The 15,822-nt window shown below is 36.5% G+C and overlaps 1 protein-coding gene across 1 annotated transcript in view; it reads left to right on the top strand.

Moving 5' to 3' along the window:
• ADGB (androglobin) overlaps positions 1-15,822 on the top strand; it is a 157,959-nt gene that overhangs the window by 53,604 nt on the left and 88,533 nt on the right. The window contains exons 8-11 of the mRNA XM_008695018.2: positions 1,484-1,713; positions 3,396-3,536; positions 5,355-5,449; positions 13,100-13,274. Of these exons, the coding sequence (XP_008693240.1) occupies positions 1,484-1,713; positions 3,396-3,536; positions 5,355-5,449; positions 13,100-13,274 (641 nt within the window). The remainder of the gene's footprint in view (positions 1-1,483; positions 1,714-3,395; positions 3,537-5,354; positions 5,450-13,099; positions 13,275-15,822) is intronic.

Genomic DNA, 15,822 nt, shown 5'->3' on the forward strand with positions numbered 1-15,822 from the left:
GGAGACTAGCTTTTCCACATTGTGTATCCTTGACTCCATTGTCAAAGTTAGTTGACTATATATGGGTGGGTTTATTTCTTAGCTCTCTATTGTGTTCCATTGATCTAAGTGTCTCTATGTCAATAGCATATTGTTTGATTATAGATTTGTGACATAGTTTGAAATCAAGAAGTGTGATGCCTCCAGGTTTGTTCTTTCTCACAATAACTTAAGCTATTAAGAGGTTTTTGTGTTTCAATACAAATTTTATGATTGTTTTTCCGATTTCTGTGAAAAATGTCATTAGAATTTTGATAAGGATTGCATTGAATCTATGGATGACTTTGGGTAGTATGGACATTTTTACAATATTAGTTCTTCCAGTCAATGAGCACAGAATGTCTTTCCATTTATTTGTGTCATCTTCAATTTCTTTTATTAATGTCCTATAGCTTTCAGTGTACAAGTCTTTCACCTCCTTGGTTAAATTTATTCCTAGGTATTTTATTTCTTTTAATGCAATTGTAAATGGGATTGTTTTCTTCATTTGTGTTTCTGATGATTCGTTTAGTGTATAGAATGCAAAAGATTTTTGTATATTGATTTTGTATCCTGCAACCTGACTGAAGTATTTATTGGCTTAATAGTTTCAGGTGGCATTTTATGAGTTTTCTATGTATATTATGTCATCTGCAAATAGTGACAAAATTACTTCTTCCTATCTAATTTAGATGCCTTTTATTTCTCTTTCTTGCCTACTTGCTTTGGTTAAGACCTGCAATACTAGTGAATGAATATGGTGAGACTTGGCATCCTTGTCTTGTACTTGATCTTGAGCAAAAGATTTTAGATTTTCACAGTTGATTGAGTATGATGTTAGCTGTGGGCTTGTCAAATATGGCCATTATTATGTTGAGGTATGTTCTCTCTATACCCATTTTGTTGAGAGTTTCTATCATAAATGGATGTCGAATTTTGTCAAATGTTCTTTCTCCATCTATTGAGATGACCTTATGATTTTTATCATTCATTTTGTTAATGTGGTGTATCACAAAGATTTGCAAATGTTGAATCATACTTACTTACATCCTTGCAATTAATCCCACTTGTTCATGGTATGTTATCCTTTTAATGTATTGTTGAATTCTATTTGCTAATATTTTGTTGAGGACTTTTGCATCTATGTTCATCAGAGATTTTGGTCAGTAATTTCCTTTACTTGTGGTGTCCTTGTCTGGTTTTGGTATTTAAGTTATGATGGCCTTATAAAATGAGTTAGAATGTGTTCCTTCTATCTTTTTCCAAAGAGTTTGAGAAGGATTGGTATTAATTATTCTTTAAATGTTTGGTAGAATTCACCAGTAGAATTCATCCATCTCATCCTGGAGTTTTGTTTGTTGGGATTGTTTTGATTGCCGATTCAATATATTTGTTAGTAATTGGTCTGTTAAGATTTTCTATTTCTTTATGATTTGGAAATTAATGCTGTTGTGTTTTATCCAAGCCCAGGATATATGGACAAAGTATGGGAGCTCTTGAAAGAAACATTGCCCGAATTTAAGCTGTCAGTTGAGTCCAGTTCTGAAAGCAAAATAGCCATGTTAGATGCCAAATTAAAAGAACCAGGGAAAGAAGTGAAGAATGGCAAAGAAGTGAAGGATGGCAAAGAATTCAAACCTGAAGGTTCAGTAACAACACTAAAGGTACCTGAGAAAAGTGACAAAACTCCGAAGGGTAAGACATTTTATACCACGATGTCATTCATTACGTTCAATATAGATACGGTACATAAATGCTCTACAGTTGTTGCTGAATTTAATGATTATTTATTGTCATTATTGTTTACTAAGTGTTGTGAAAATAATTAAGATCCTATCTTTCTAGGATTTTAGAACTAGTAATCTTGTTTACTAGATGTTAGTTATTATTTCATATTTTGCTGTCTTTAAAAATCAAGGGCAACTACATATTTTGATGATACTGAAGTAGTATAGTATTAACATAAGAAGAGACATTGTCAATTTCCGTCACACACACGTCCTTATATGTTATATGTAGACTGGAATGGAGCAAAACTGCAAAGGGGGAAGTTGTCGTAGTTTGTCTCCCCGCCCCCCACCAAGGAAATGCAAAATAGACACAGTATGGATCATGATTTGCTGACCGTTTATTGTAAGGTAGAAATTCAAATTTGAAAATAAAATAATTTCAAGTTATTTTACAAAGTGTAGGATCCTAAACTGAGAAATATATTGAATAATTATTTTATATTTTCTAAAATATTTCATATAGCTATGTGTATAAATAATCATGTTTTTATAGTAAAGTAGAATTAAATATACTAGAATAGACTCAGCTTTTTTATATACCTTGAAAGCATCTATAATGATCTTTCAAATATTTGTTTTATAAAATCTTATATTTTGCCCAAATTATTCCTTATCAAGATCTTACCTACCAGCATTTCCCACGCAGAAATTCTTACTATTAATGTTCCTCAAGAATTTACCAAGAACAACTATATGAGTGATATCTGCCTATCATAAGCCCTTCTTTAAATGACCTAATGTGCATTATTTTATGAAAGAAAGCAGAACAAGAAGGCCGATTAAATTTGTTTTACCTAGTATATCTCAAATTAATTTGAACTTAGAAACCTTTTTTCATGTCTCACAAATTAACATATGTTCATCCATCCATTCAGATATACTATTTGCTGAGTAGAATACCAATAAATGTTCCACGAATTAACGATAATCTGGTGAACAAAATCAGATATGGAACTTACCTGCTAGTGCTTATGATCTAGTGAGAGAGACTAACATTAATTTTAATTTTAAAAACCATAACCATATACTTGAAGGAAAATACAGAAAACTATGGGAGTTCATACTTAGTCTAGGCATCAGGGAAGAATTCCCTAAGGAATTTGGGCTATGTTTGCAAAGATGAGAGGGATTTCTTGAGGAAGATGAGGGAATGTGGAGAGGGCATTTTTGGTGAAAAAACAGCAGATAGACATCTTATGATGGCAGTAGGAGGAATGAGAAAACTAGCCTCACTCTAAAATGAGAAAATTATCTTAAAATTATATATAATATATAAAATTATATATTAATATACATAAAGTGAATTCTATTCAAATGATCATCTCCATTTAATAAAAAATGTGTAGCCAATAACCAATAATTCTTCATGTTTTTGGCAGTACATTGTCAATTTTCAAAGTTTTCTCTCGCTTTATTTTGATGTTTCTAATTAGAGGTGAGTAGTGTTTCGGGAAATTTGTGGCTATTGTTTTACATTTAAATAACACTATTGTTTTGGCTTTCTTTTCAACATAATAACTGAATAAGCAATATAGTTTGAGATTTTGTAGTTAAAAGATTTATCATATATAATTTTTAATATATTAAAAAAAGCAGATGTAAAAGACGTTGGGAAGAAGAAGAGTAAAAATGGAGAAAAAGAAAAGGAAAAAGAAAAATTCAAATGGTCACTGCATGCTTCAAGACCCTCATCAGATGTACAGTACTCACTGCAGTCTCTGTCGGATTGTAAGCTTCAGTATGCTAGAATAATCACTATGTTAGCTGTTTCCTAAAGTTGGGAAACTGTGGAGTTTACAGAGTTGGAATACAACTTTGTCATCCAAAAGTGTTTTACCTGTTTAGACATGTCTGAATAAACGTGCTCAAGTTTGCCCATAATTGTTAAACTCTCAAATCCGTATGCACATGGGGGCAAAGTCTTACACGTGAGACAGAAGTCAAGGTTGCAAGTTCTTATGGTACAAGAGTCACAGAAGTGTTTGCATGGAGGAGGACATATACTAATAAATGTACATGTTATGTATTAACATATAACAAATAATCTATTATATATTGTTATATATAGTATAACATATAAAATATATTACATAAAATACAATATATATTATACAGTACATATTGTATAATATCCATAGATATTAATGTATAATTATATAAACTATATAAATATAAAACATAATTACATATTAGTGTATATAAATATATATTAGTATATGTCTTACTCTGTATAAATTAACTATATATATATATATACACATATTGTGTGTGTATATAAATATATATGTGTATATATATACACATATATATATACACATATATATATGTGTGTGTGTATATATATATATATATATATATATGCCTGGATTCAGGTCTCTGCTCCATGAAAAATATACAAAATTTAATTTTAATTTTAATTTTTTAAAAAGATTTTATTTATTTATTTGAGAGAGAAAGAGTGAGAGAGAGAACACAAGCTGGGGGAGAGGCTGAGGGAGAGAAAGAAGCAGACTCCCCACTGAGCAGGGAGCCCAATGCGGGGCTCGATTCCAGGACCCTGGGATGATGACCTAAGCCAAAGGCAAATGCTTAACCGACTGAGCCACCCAGGGGCTCCAAAGTTTAATTTTTAAATGTAAAAATATGTTTTCATAAGTTTGATATTTTTTACATTTTAATCTATTCTAGATAGATCCTGGTTCATAGCTAACATATTTTGTGGCTCTAAAAATATTATTCTTTAATAAATATCTAATACAGTTCAGTATTAGTGTTTGAATTTGTAAAGGAATAAAACAAACTTTTTAATTACAAATAAAGACAATAGAGGAAAATAAATTATACCATTTTAGCCAGAATCTTTAAAGAACAAAAGCATACTGAATCAAATATACTAATTTCAGGTCTATTAAGAAACATGTGAAAAAATGAGTGATATTCAGAAACATTAAATATTAAGTAAGCCATACTGTACACCTGAAACTAATATAACACTGTATGCTAACTATCCTGGAAATAAATAAATAGATAAATAAATAAATAGTAATTTCCTGGCCAAATACATATATAAACAGCAATTCAAACTAAGTTACTGACTTAGTTTTCCTTCTTCATGGAAGGATTAGTTTATGCTTTCTTTCTTCTTGAAATGATAGAAAGTTCTGGACTTCTTTAAATTCAAAATAAGTTTTTATCTATGAAAGCTAAAAAAATTTCAATTTTAAAATCATTCCCTTTGAACATTATCATTTGTAAACTAGTCTAAGTGACACTAATAATAGAGCTTTTCTAATAACTTTTTTTATAGTGACATTAAATGATTTCTTAAGCAATTAAATGGTATTATGGTGAAGGTAAAACTAATGAGATGTTCTATAAAATAGATGCATAAGTGAGATTTAACATTTATTAAATACGTTTACGGTCATTTACCTATTTTTCACACACAAAGATATTCTCATTAAGGAATTCGAACACTCTGGAATGACATACTGATGGACCCATTCAGCTAGAATTTCCATGACACAATATATGTTCTTTTCACAGGTTCTTCAGCAACGCAGTCTCCTCACATGGTTGTATATGCTACCTTTACACCCCTCTATTTGTTTGAAAAAAAGATCTTTTCATTAGAAAAAATGGTAAGCACTCAAAGCCAAGAAGCATAGTACCATTTATGGGGTGTGTGTGTTTGGGTGACAGAGAGAGAGAGGGAGGTAAGAGGGAGAGAGAGTGATATTATTTGTTGTCCTATAAGGCATACCAAAATTTAATTAAAATGCTATTCCTGGATTTCAGTCTACTTATCTTTAAAAAATTAGATACTTGAACATAGGGACACGGAACATTCAAAATTATCTTAGATGATTGCAATAGTTCCTTGTTAAAAAAATGTAGACTCGTGTATTATTATCATTTTTTTCCATTCAAAGCAAAAGAAAAGGCATATGAGTTATATATTTCAGTAAGAATCATGTAAACATATCTAAATAATAGTAAATTACCTTTCTATAAACAGTTCATAAATATTTTCTTAACATAACTTGATTTAAATGAGCTCACCTCCACAGTTGGTAAACTATTATAACCTCCTTGTAATCTTTAGATAATACACACACACAAATATGTTAATTGATTTTTTCTTATAAGTCTAACAATTTAGAGAAAATTTAGAAAATATACACAAAAGCATTGAAATTAAAATATTCATAGTATAAATATCTAGACATAGACAATGCTAACATTCTGGGATCTATCCTTTGATTTTTTTCTTCTGTACATATATTCTGTTTGTATATATATATTTATACACACACACACACACACACACATATATGCTGTTTTACACAGTGGAATTAAATTTTATGAATTTATTAAATTGTGAAAGCCAGCTTTTTCACTTGACACTATATCATTAGTTTTTTCCCATGATGTTAAATATTTGACCACATAATATTTAGTAGTGGCATGGTATGTATGGGTTTCCCATCATTTTAAAATATCTATCTATCTATCTATCTATCTAAGTAAATTCATAACCCCTTTACCCATTTCTCCCACCCTCCACCTTCTGCCTCTGACAACTCTACCAATCTGTTCTCTGTTTCTGAGCTTGCTTTGTTTTAGATTCCACATATGAGAGATCATATGGTATTTGTCTTTCTCTGACTTATTTCACTCAGCATAATGCTCTTGAGGTCCATCTATGTTGTCACAAATGGAAAGATTTCATTCTTTTCATGGCTGAATAATATTCCATCATTCTGTTTTCTTTTTGCTGCTCTAATAGGGTGTGTTCCACTGCCTTGTCTCTGAGTTGACTGATCCTTTCTTCTGCTTCTTCTAGTCTGTTGTCTATTTCCATCTTTTTGTTGAAGTTCTCACTGTGTTCATCCATTTTTCTCCCCAGTTCAGTGAGCATTTTTATGACCACTACCCTGAACTTTTTATCAGACAAATTACTTATCTCCCTTTTATTAAGGTTTTTCTCTGAGTTTTTATCTTGTTTTCTTGCTCTTTTTTTTTTTGGAACATACTCCTCTGTTCTTCATCTTGCTTAATTCTATTAGTTTCTACAGTTGATCAAACAACCATCTCTCCCAGTCTTGAAGGAGTGGCTCCATGGAGTAGATGAAGCTTGTCATTCACCCCTGCCTCGGTTCTGGTTGTCTCCTAAACCTTTGTGCTTGTCTGGGCAGAAGCTATTATATTTTTAATAGCTTCCGGTCAGTGAGGATGTACTAAGACCTGTCAGCGTCCTTAAGGGGAGGATCTTAGCATTTAGATTCAGGCAGTTTGGAAGCCAGACCTATAAGCAGCAGCTTTTAAAATGCAAATATACACAGTCCTGGGCTCACAAGTGCCCAGGTTCTCTATTGGTGTCCCCTGCTTGGCAGCCACAAAAAGTTGGGGCTCCAAATGACCAAAAAGCCCTTTTCTGAGATCCTGGCGAGCTGCAACGAGGCAGAGGGACAGTGCCAAGATGGTGTCCACAGCCTGCACTCCTGAGAGCAAGGAACTCCATAGTTCACTAGGTGTGTGCCAAACCTGACGTCCCTGAAGCCTGCCTCAGGCTGACGCTCCAGGACAAGCCGAGAGTCCCCCTTCACAGAAAGACTGGGGGTATGGCTCACTTTGCTGTCTGCACAGTGCCCTGGGGGTGGCAGCCTGCCAAGGACTGTCTCTCCAATTGCCACAGTCCCGTGGCACCCAGGAATGCAAGCTCCCCCTTGCTACCAGAGCCAGACAATCAAGAGACTTCCTCTGAGTGGAAGCTGCAAAAATCGGGGTGCCAGACGTAAAAGCCAGGGCAACAGCCATGTGTAAATCTCCCCTCCAGGAGACATGGTACTCTGGAGTGTGGTAGAGGGAAAGCACAGAGTGCTTGGCCTCCGAGGTCTCTGGAATGGTCGCAGTCAGTCCCATGATGTGTGTTTAATTAGAAATCTGCCCCTCGGGCTGCAGCCAGGATTACTTAATAGGCCTCCTCCACGGAGAGACTGCACTCCTGGAACTGCTGCCTCTTGTTGTGCCCACGGGGGTGGCACCTGGTTAACGACTCTTCCTCCATCGGTTACAGTCTGGTGGGACCCACAAGCGTAAGTTCCGCTGGCTGGAGAGGCGTCCCCTGGAGGCAGTCGAAAAATCAGGGCACCAGACGGGAATATGAGCTCCTTTCTGGGTGTCCCTAATTCTTATAGTCCCATAGGACCCGGAACGCAAGTTCCCCTGGCCTCCAGAGCCAGGCAGTCAAGAGGCGTTCCCTGCATGGCAGCTACAAAGATCAGGCATCAGAGGCTTATGAAAAGCTTCCTTCCGGGAGATACTGGTGTTCTGGAGCAGGGAAAAGGGAGAGTGAGAAGCCGCCCCCCACCCCCTAGGTTCCTGGAGAATGTTCCAGCAGGCACCTACGTGTGTGTGTGTGTGTGTGTGTGTGTGTGTGTGTGTGAGAAATAAGCTGCCAGCCCCTCAGGACGAGGCTTTGACACAAGCAGGTGGGTTCACTTTGGGTGCAATCGGCCAGACTTTCATTGGATATAAAAATCACTTTTCTCCTTCCCTTTGTAAAGGGTAAAGTCTACCAGGTTACTTGCTCTTCACTCTACTTAGACAAACACAATATTGTATTTGGAGCTTACCAAATCCTACCCCGTTGGGGGACTCCTAGACATCTAGCACTTTGGTTATAGAATTCCATATGCTCTGAAATCACTGCATTTAAAGTAGGAGAAGACTAGATGGGGTAGTAATATAAACATAAATGTTCAGTGGGTTCGTTAAAAACAGCTGGATATTAAAAATTCAATGAAAACTTGGTCGAAGTGTAAATAATCCAATTGGCTGCTTATTGCACTTTACTGTGCAGTATATTTACCTTCTAGATGATTTGCCCAGGCTGCATAATGTTATCACTCCCTCTTCCTCTTTTCCCCCTCCTCCTTCCTCCAGCCCCTCCTCCTCCACCTCCTCCTCCCTTTCCTCCTCCTTTGTCCTTTTTGAATAGAAACCATTTCTTGATGTGAAAGTCTGCCATTTAACAGGGGTAATACTGTCAAGATGACAGTGCATAATGTGCCATTATGGATGTAGAGATAGTGGCAGTTTCTCTGATTTTAATTCAAAGTTAATTAACTTTAGGCAATGACTAAAGTTAATGGCAAGTGTGCTTCCTTGGCCTCCCAGCAATTTAAGCCTCTGATTAAGATTTGAGCTGGTCATCCATCTTAGCGCTTAGTTTTTTAAAAAGGAAACCTTTCTGTGGCTCTGGCCTAGCCCTTGTTTTAAGTATTCCAGAGATCTAACACCACGGACGGCAAAACGACCTGAGCCGTGCTTTGTGGGGTGCCATGGCCTCTTAATGGGAAGTACTTAAACACTTTTTTAAAACTACAAAATGTGAGAATGGGATGAATACATCACACACACACACACACCACAAAATAATCCATCTGAATGCTTGGCTGTCCTACTGAGAAATTAATATTTAAACACAAAGTTAGTTTTGAATTTAAAGGACAAAAAAGATCACCTATGTTTGTTGTTAATTCAACACATATCTATTGATTATCTATTATGTGCTAAACTGGTAACGAGCAAGACTAACAAAACTCCCTCCTTATAAAACTCAGAAACTAATGAAGAAGACAGAGAAGCCAACAATAGTAATAACGTTAGGAAATTGGTATAACAGAGCTCATACAAGGCATCTGGCATATGGTGGAAACAGTATTGAAATAATGTGTGTTGGATGAGTGACCAAATGAATGAGTGAGTGAACGAGCAGAAAAATGAATATGGCGATATAGCCGCAAAACATCTTTCTGTCTAATGGTTGACTAAGCAAGTCTTCCCAAAGGAAGAAGAGTTTAAGTGATGGCCTTAAGAAGTTAGCTTAATAAATAGAAAAAAGTGTGCTCAAAGCAGAGGGATGTTTTTGTTGGCAAGTCTGGAGATGAAGGAGAGCTCACTGGGTTCAGAGAAGTACTGGAACTTGAGCACATAGCGAGGGGAGAAGACTCAGAGGCAGCTTGAGATGTGGGAGGGAGTCAGGACTTAGAGTGTTATAAATCCTTCCTCTGGGGGTTGAAAATGGCTTAAGGGACCCAGAGGTTCAGGAATTAGACCAATGTCTGTAACAGCAGTTAAATGAACTATTTCACCCATCTCCCCACCCACCTCCCATCTGGTACCCATCAGTTTGTTCTCTATATTTAAGAGTCTGTTTCTTTGGTGAAATAGATGACAGAGATTAAGGAGCACACTTGTCGTGGTAAGCACTGGGTGAATTGTTGAATCGCTATATTGTACACCTGAAACTAATATCAAATAATAAATGAACTTCAAGGCTATAATGAACTGGCTAGAGTCTCACGGCCTCCCTAATTTACCTGCTGATTCTTTTACATTAGCTATGAGGCTAATCTGGTTCTCCTGGTCAAATCAGAATATGAGATACAATGTTTTAAAGATAAATCAACAGAAAAAGACTTTATTCTAATGGAATTTTGTTAAATGCAGTACATTGCTTAAAATTATAGCCCCAAAGACAATGAGACCAATATGTAAAATAAAGTCAATACCTTACATTTCTTGAAAGAACTAGTCCAGAATACAAGAAAAAGAAAACTTGGAAAGGAACAAGATGGCAGGAATTACCCCATTTTCTTGTTCTTGGATATTCTAAATAGTTTTAGTTTTATTTAAATAAGTAATCTGCAAGTTCTAAGAAAGCCACCCACGTGCTCAAACTCCTACTTTTGGACTGTTTGAGGCATGTCTAGCTGGCTCAGTTGGTAGAGCATGTGAGTCTTGATCTCAGGGTTGTGAGTTCCAGCCCCACCTTGGGGCAAGAGTTTATTTAAAAGAGAAAGAAAGAAAAGAAAGAAAAGAAAAGAAAAGAAAAGAAAGAAAAGAAAGAAGGAAGGAAGGAAGGAAGGAAGGAAGGAAGGAAGGAAGGAAGAAAGAAGAAAGAAGAAAGAAAGAAAGAAAGAAAGAAAGAAAGAAAGAAAGAAAGAAAGGAAAAGAAAGAAAGAAAGATGGGCCAGAGGAGTGAAAGGGTCTTTTGGGCAAAGAAACTTCTAATACAAGTCTATACATGAAATATTCCAAAATATTTCTTGAGTGCCTACTCAGGGTTTCACCTGAGTGAGAATTTACCATCCTAAATCTCTTTTTGCCCTTAACTCTAATCTAAGAAAATTTGAGGCCCTTTAACAAAGTTCCTCAACATCAAACTGTAACTATTATCCAAAGCATTACTTTTCATCATTCAGAAGTATCTTGAAGTATGTTAGAAATAAATGAAGTGTGAGGAATCGGCTTACTTACTTTAAATCCAGTTCGTACTTCTGTGGATTATTCAAACAATACAATAGGTGTTAAGACTATGCTTAATTATTTGACATAAAACCTTACATTTTCAGATGCTTTAAATAATTTTATTTTCTGATGCTTTATGGCTCCAAAAAGAGTAAAGAATCTACATATCTGGTTGTCGTTATAAGAAGGATTTGAGATATGTAGACAAAATTTGATGAATAATAAACTATCTGGAAATGATTCAGTTTATAAATACAACTTTGGGCATGGCTTCTATTTTGGAGAGGAAGTATAAATTTTATAGTGTACTTTTTTTGGTTACTATCCTGAGGCATTGTCTTATTGAATAACGTCAATAAATGCTCCCATAAGTTCCCGTTTTGAGTGATGGGAAACTTTTAAACTTGGCGGGGTAAAAGTTGTAGAAAAAGGTTTAGACTTTAGAACATTTATGAGAAAACATTTTTAAGCCATTATAAGGCATAAAGTCAGAGGTTTCCAGATTTTATTTTTAAGAAATTGCTAACATTCACAAAAGGGATAAAGGGGATGTAAGAACTTCCTCGGCTTTTTTTTTTTTTTTTTTTAAGTGGTTTCCACACCCAGTGTAGGATGTGAACTCCCAACCCTGAAATCAAGACTGGAGCAGAGATCAAGAGTGGGACGCTTAACTGACTGAGCCACTCAGGCGCCCCTCCTCTGCTTTTTAATTAGGTCTTTCCCCCCCTTGAACATTGAATCACTTTCCTCTTTATTCTGCATATTTATAACACCTTTAAGTGGTTTTTCTGGACTCAGTAGTGCACTGATTAGCTCCTTCCAATTATTAATTAATTTTACAGTCATTAGTTAATTCCTGGATTGAGAAAGAACTATTTTATCTCATAGACACCCCACCTGTCTTGCTCCTTCTGGAAGTATAGACTGAGATGTACAGAAACAGGAGGGCAAGGCATGTTCTGGCTGAGGCAATAATTTGCAATAGTCTAATAGGTGGGTTTCTGGTCCTAATTTAAATGACTGTTTTATAAATTTACATTTTCAAGCATTGCTATTTGCAGAGAAATCGATGATGCCAAATCACTAGGAAGAAAAATAGTTATTGGCAAAACTGACTTAAATGTACTTATTTTACTTTAAATGTTTCAACATTTAGACTGTGAATGCCAGAATTTGCTACAGAATATATCACTTTAACTCTCACAGACTTTTTGATTTCTTATGGCATATTTCAGCCATCAGTTAGTAACTGAAGTTCTCCTTAAACATAATTCTGAATTGTTCCAAAGCAAAATACTAGCTTCAGGAGATCTGAACGGTCGCATAGGGGAAGCATCTTCCTGGAGAATTACTTGATTTGGCAGGATTTAGGGCAGCCTTTCTCCTCTGGCTTTCTGTGACTGGCTCCATTGTCCAGAGAGATCCTGGGGATTTCCCGTGGGAGAGCCCCCATTTGAGGGTGAGGGCATAGCTACAACAGACACGGCAACCACTTACCACAACATTGACCTGACCCACTAAGCGCGGTGGACTTTTTTTTTTTTTTTTAATACTACGTAGCAGTTGCTGGTGACTAAACAAACAGAGAAACAAACAAAAACTTCACATATTAAGCACTCTTATCAAAGTTTTAACTTACTAATAATGGTTGATTGATTTTGGACCAAAACTGATGTGCTAAGATTTTTTTTTTTTTCACAATCTCAGAGGATCTTAAACTTTTAGAAGTGAAAAGTGCCTTCTAGTTCTAGTCTCTCATTTTGTAAATAAGTAAATGGGGCCCTCAGAAACATAAAAACATGAAGAGAAATACAAATGGTCATAGTGCCCATGTTAGGGGGTGGGAATATGGGTTATTTTTCCTTTATTACCACTTCATTGTGGTAACAGTATTTTTGTAATGACAAAAAGTGGTTTATTTAAATGCACAAGGCATTGCATGTATCCTTTTAAAATGTGCCTTCTGCCCGTAGGCTAATTCTGCAGAGAAGCTGAGAGAATACGGCCTTTCCCACATCTGTAGCCATCCCGTGCTGGTCACTAGGACGAGGTCTTGCCCCCTCATAGCACCTCCGAAATCACCTCCCGTACCTGCCTGGAAACTCTTTCGTCAAAAGAAGGAAACCGTTATAACAGATGAAGCTCAAGGTATGGCTCCTGTTGTCTGAAAATCTAAGGAGGATTTCTCTGCACGAAGGTCTAACAGTTTCATTTGAAATGGAAGATGTGTATCAAGGCAAACCACCCAACGTTATACCCAAAGCCTACGTTCAATTTTATGTCTAAATTTTACGTCTTTAAAGGATTAGTTCTCCACATTTCAGAAGCTGAGCAGTTTGGTTCGCATCTGAACTGACCAGCTATATCCAGGCCATTCTTTGGGTGAGGATATTAGTTATTATTGTGATAGAAAATGGTTCGTAGCAAATAATAGAAAAAATGTAAGTACGTATTTAAGCCACTGGTGTGAAATCACTCCAGAGTGCCCTGTAGAACATCGTCTTTGAAGTAACTAATTTATATTTAGAATAGAAACTGACCTTTGTTTAGAATATGGGAATGGGACTTCTGCCCTGGACTGGCTCCTATGTGAATGTTGTCCTAAGCCACTATGAATGGCTGTTGGTCTAGAAATAAAGTGGTTCCCGTGGCTTGGGGGGGGGGGGAGGACTGTGCCCACCTGGCTCGTAATCTCAGTTCGCTTCTAACTTCCTCACAATCCAGGTCTCATCCTTTACTCCTTCAATGTTTTTTCTCTCCAAGTCTTCATTCTTTTTTTTTTTTAAAGACTTTATTTATTTATTTGACAGAGACAGAGACAGCCAGCGAGAGAGGGAACACAAGCAGGGGGAGTGGGAGAGGGAGAAGCAGGCTCATAGCGGAGGAGCCTGATGTGGGGCTCGATCCCATAACGCCGGGATCACGCCCTGAGCCGAAGGCAGATGCTTAATCGCTGCGCCACCCAGGCCCCCCTCTCCAAGTCTTCATTCTTAACTCCATTTTTCCGTGAGCACCAAGTTGGAATGGCAACAGAAATGAGCGAGGGCATTAATTAAAAAATCAATTTTAATGCAGAAGCATGAATCTGAGAAGATGGGATTTTAAAAAGAAGAATAAAAACCCTAATAATTTAAAAATTCTGGCCTGGCAGAATAGCTCACCATTTGTGTTTAGTTAGTTTGTACCATGTTTCTGTACCTCATTTAGAGCTCGCAGCTTCTCAGAAAGGATGATAAAGAATTGGCGTGTCACGGATTATTTTTCTGTATATACACCTGTATGCCTGTGGGTATATATATCTTTCTCATTCCAAAAACCTTCAATTGTCTTTGTTCAAAAAAGCTTTAAAAAAAAAACTTTTGTGTTTGTTTCCTTGCTTTTGCAATTTCTCCCTTTATCTTTGCTGATTGCTCATTGTTTCATAATTGTATTTATCCAGCAACAGTATATCACATTCTAGAGGTTATTGCCTTAGGGGCTGTGTGCACAGGTCTGTTACCCGAATGAGCAATGAAGGCAAAGCCACAAAGAACACACCTAGCACCAGTTTACTGATGGCATCGTGTAAAGCTCAGGAGTATGCTTTAAACATTTGGTCCCATGCAGCAAGGCTTACACCCTCTCTTGGGGGTGATTGCTGGGGTTCCTGCTACCAGGTCAAGTGTGGTTGATCCTTCATCACAGGTTTGGTTACGATGTAAGACCTAAGTCTGGGTGGTGCTTAGGATCCTAAAACTGCCATGGCCACATAGATTGGAATATTTACCTGTTCCCTGCCTCCTGCTTCCAACCATAATTTGCATGTTTTTAAAATACAAATTACACCTTTAACCATGTAATTTTCCCCACATTTGCTTTTTGCCTGCATGATACAAACACTGTAGCTGGTAGCAAAGATTTTCTAGCACAACATGTTATATCTTTGCCATAAAAGAACAAAGATTAAAGAAATATCTAGCTTGGATGGAAAAAGAAATGGTCAATTCATTTTTTTTTTAATTGGTCTATGTGCCTCTCTCTCTCTTGCTTGATTATTTCATTACATCCTTTGAGCTTCTGCAGTGAGCTGCCAGTGCTGCCAACAGGAACTTTCCAGTTTTTATTCCTCCTCCCCACCCTCCTTCCCTCCCTCCCGTCTATCCTCTTTCCTGTTCTGTCTTTCTGAACCAAAGATCAGCATTCACATGTTGCTTGAAAGAAAATCTTTCACTTTTAAATGCTATGTTTCAGTTCAATGTGTAGAGCCACACTTAAAACAGTTGCTCATTCAGAACATCAAAGAATAGTTGAATGAAGGGGAAAAAATTGAACCTGCAGACCTTTCCTGATTTCACTATTGATTGTAGTATAATTCTAGGTAAGTGATGGCTCTATTGGAAACTGGGGAAGAAAATCTAAACTTGGTGGGATTCCATAACTGTGGTATACCACCTCGAGGCTCACCCTGTAATTGTCCTTCTTCTATCTATTGGGCTTAATATTTAAGGTGAAAATTAACAGGAATTAACAGGAAAATTAACGGGAAGGGAAAGAGAGAGAGAGAGATCATTTTAGAAGTTACCATGGAGCAAGCAAAGTTATGTACTTGTGTCAAAGCTTCACTTTTTTTTCCCCCTCCAATAGTTATCCTTTCCACTGTTGGAGGAGCTTTTGTGAAAACAATCATGTCTTATGTTTAATTTCAGTGATCACCCTG

Source organism: Ursus maritimus, unplaced genomic scaffold, assembly GCF_017311325.1.
Source record: "Ursus maritimus isolate PB19 unplaced genomic scaffold, ASM1731132v1 scaffold_13, whole genome shotgun sequence".
Lineage (NCBI taxonomy): Eukaryota > Metazoa > Chordata > Mammalia > Carnivora > Ursidae > Ursus > Ursus maritimus.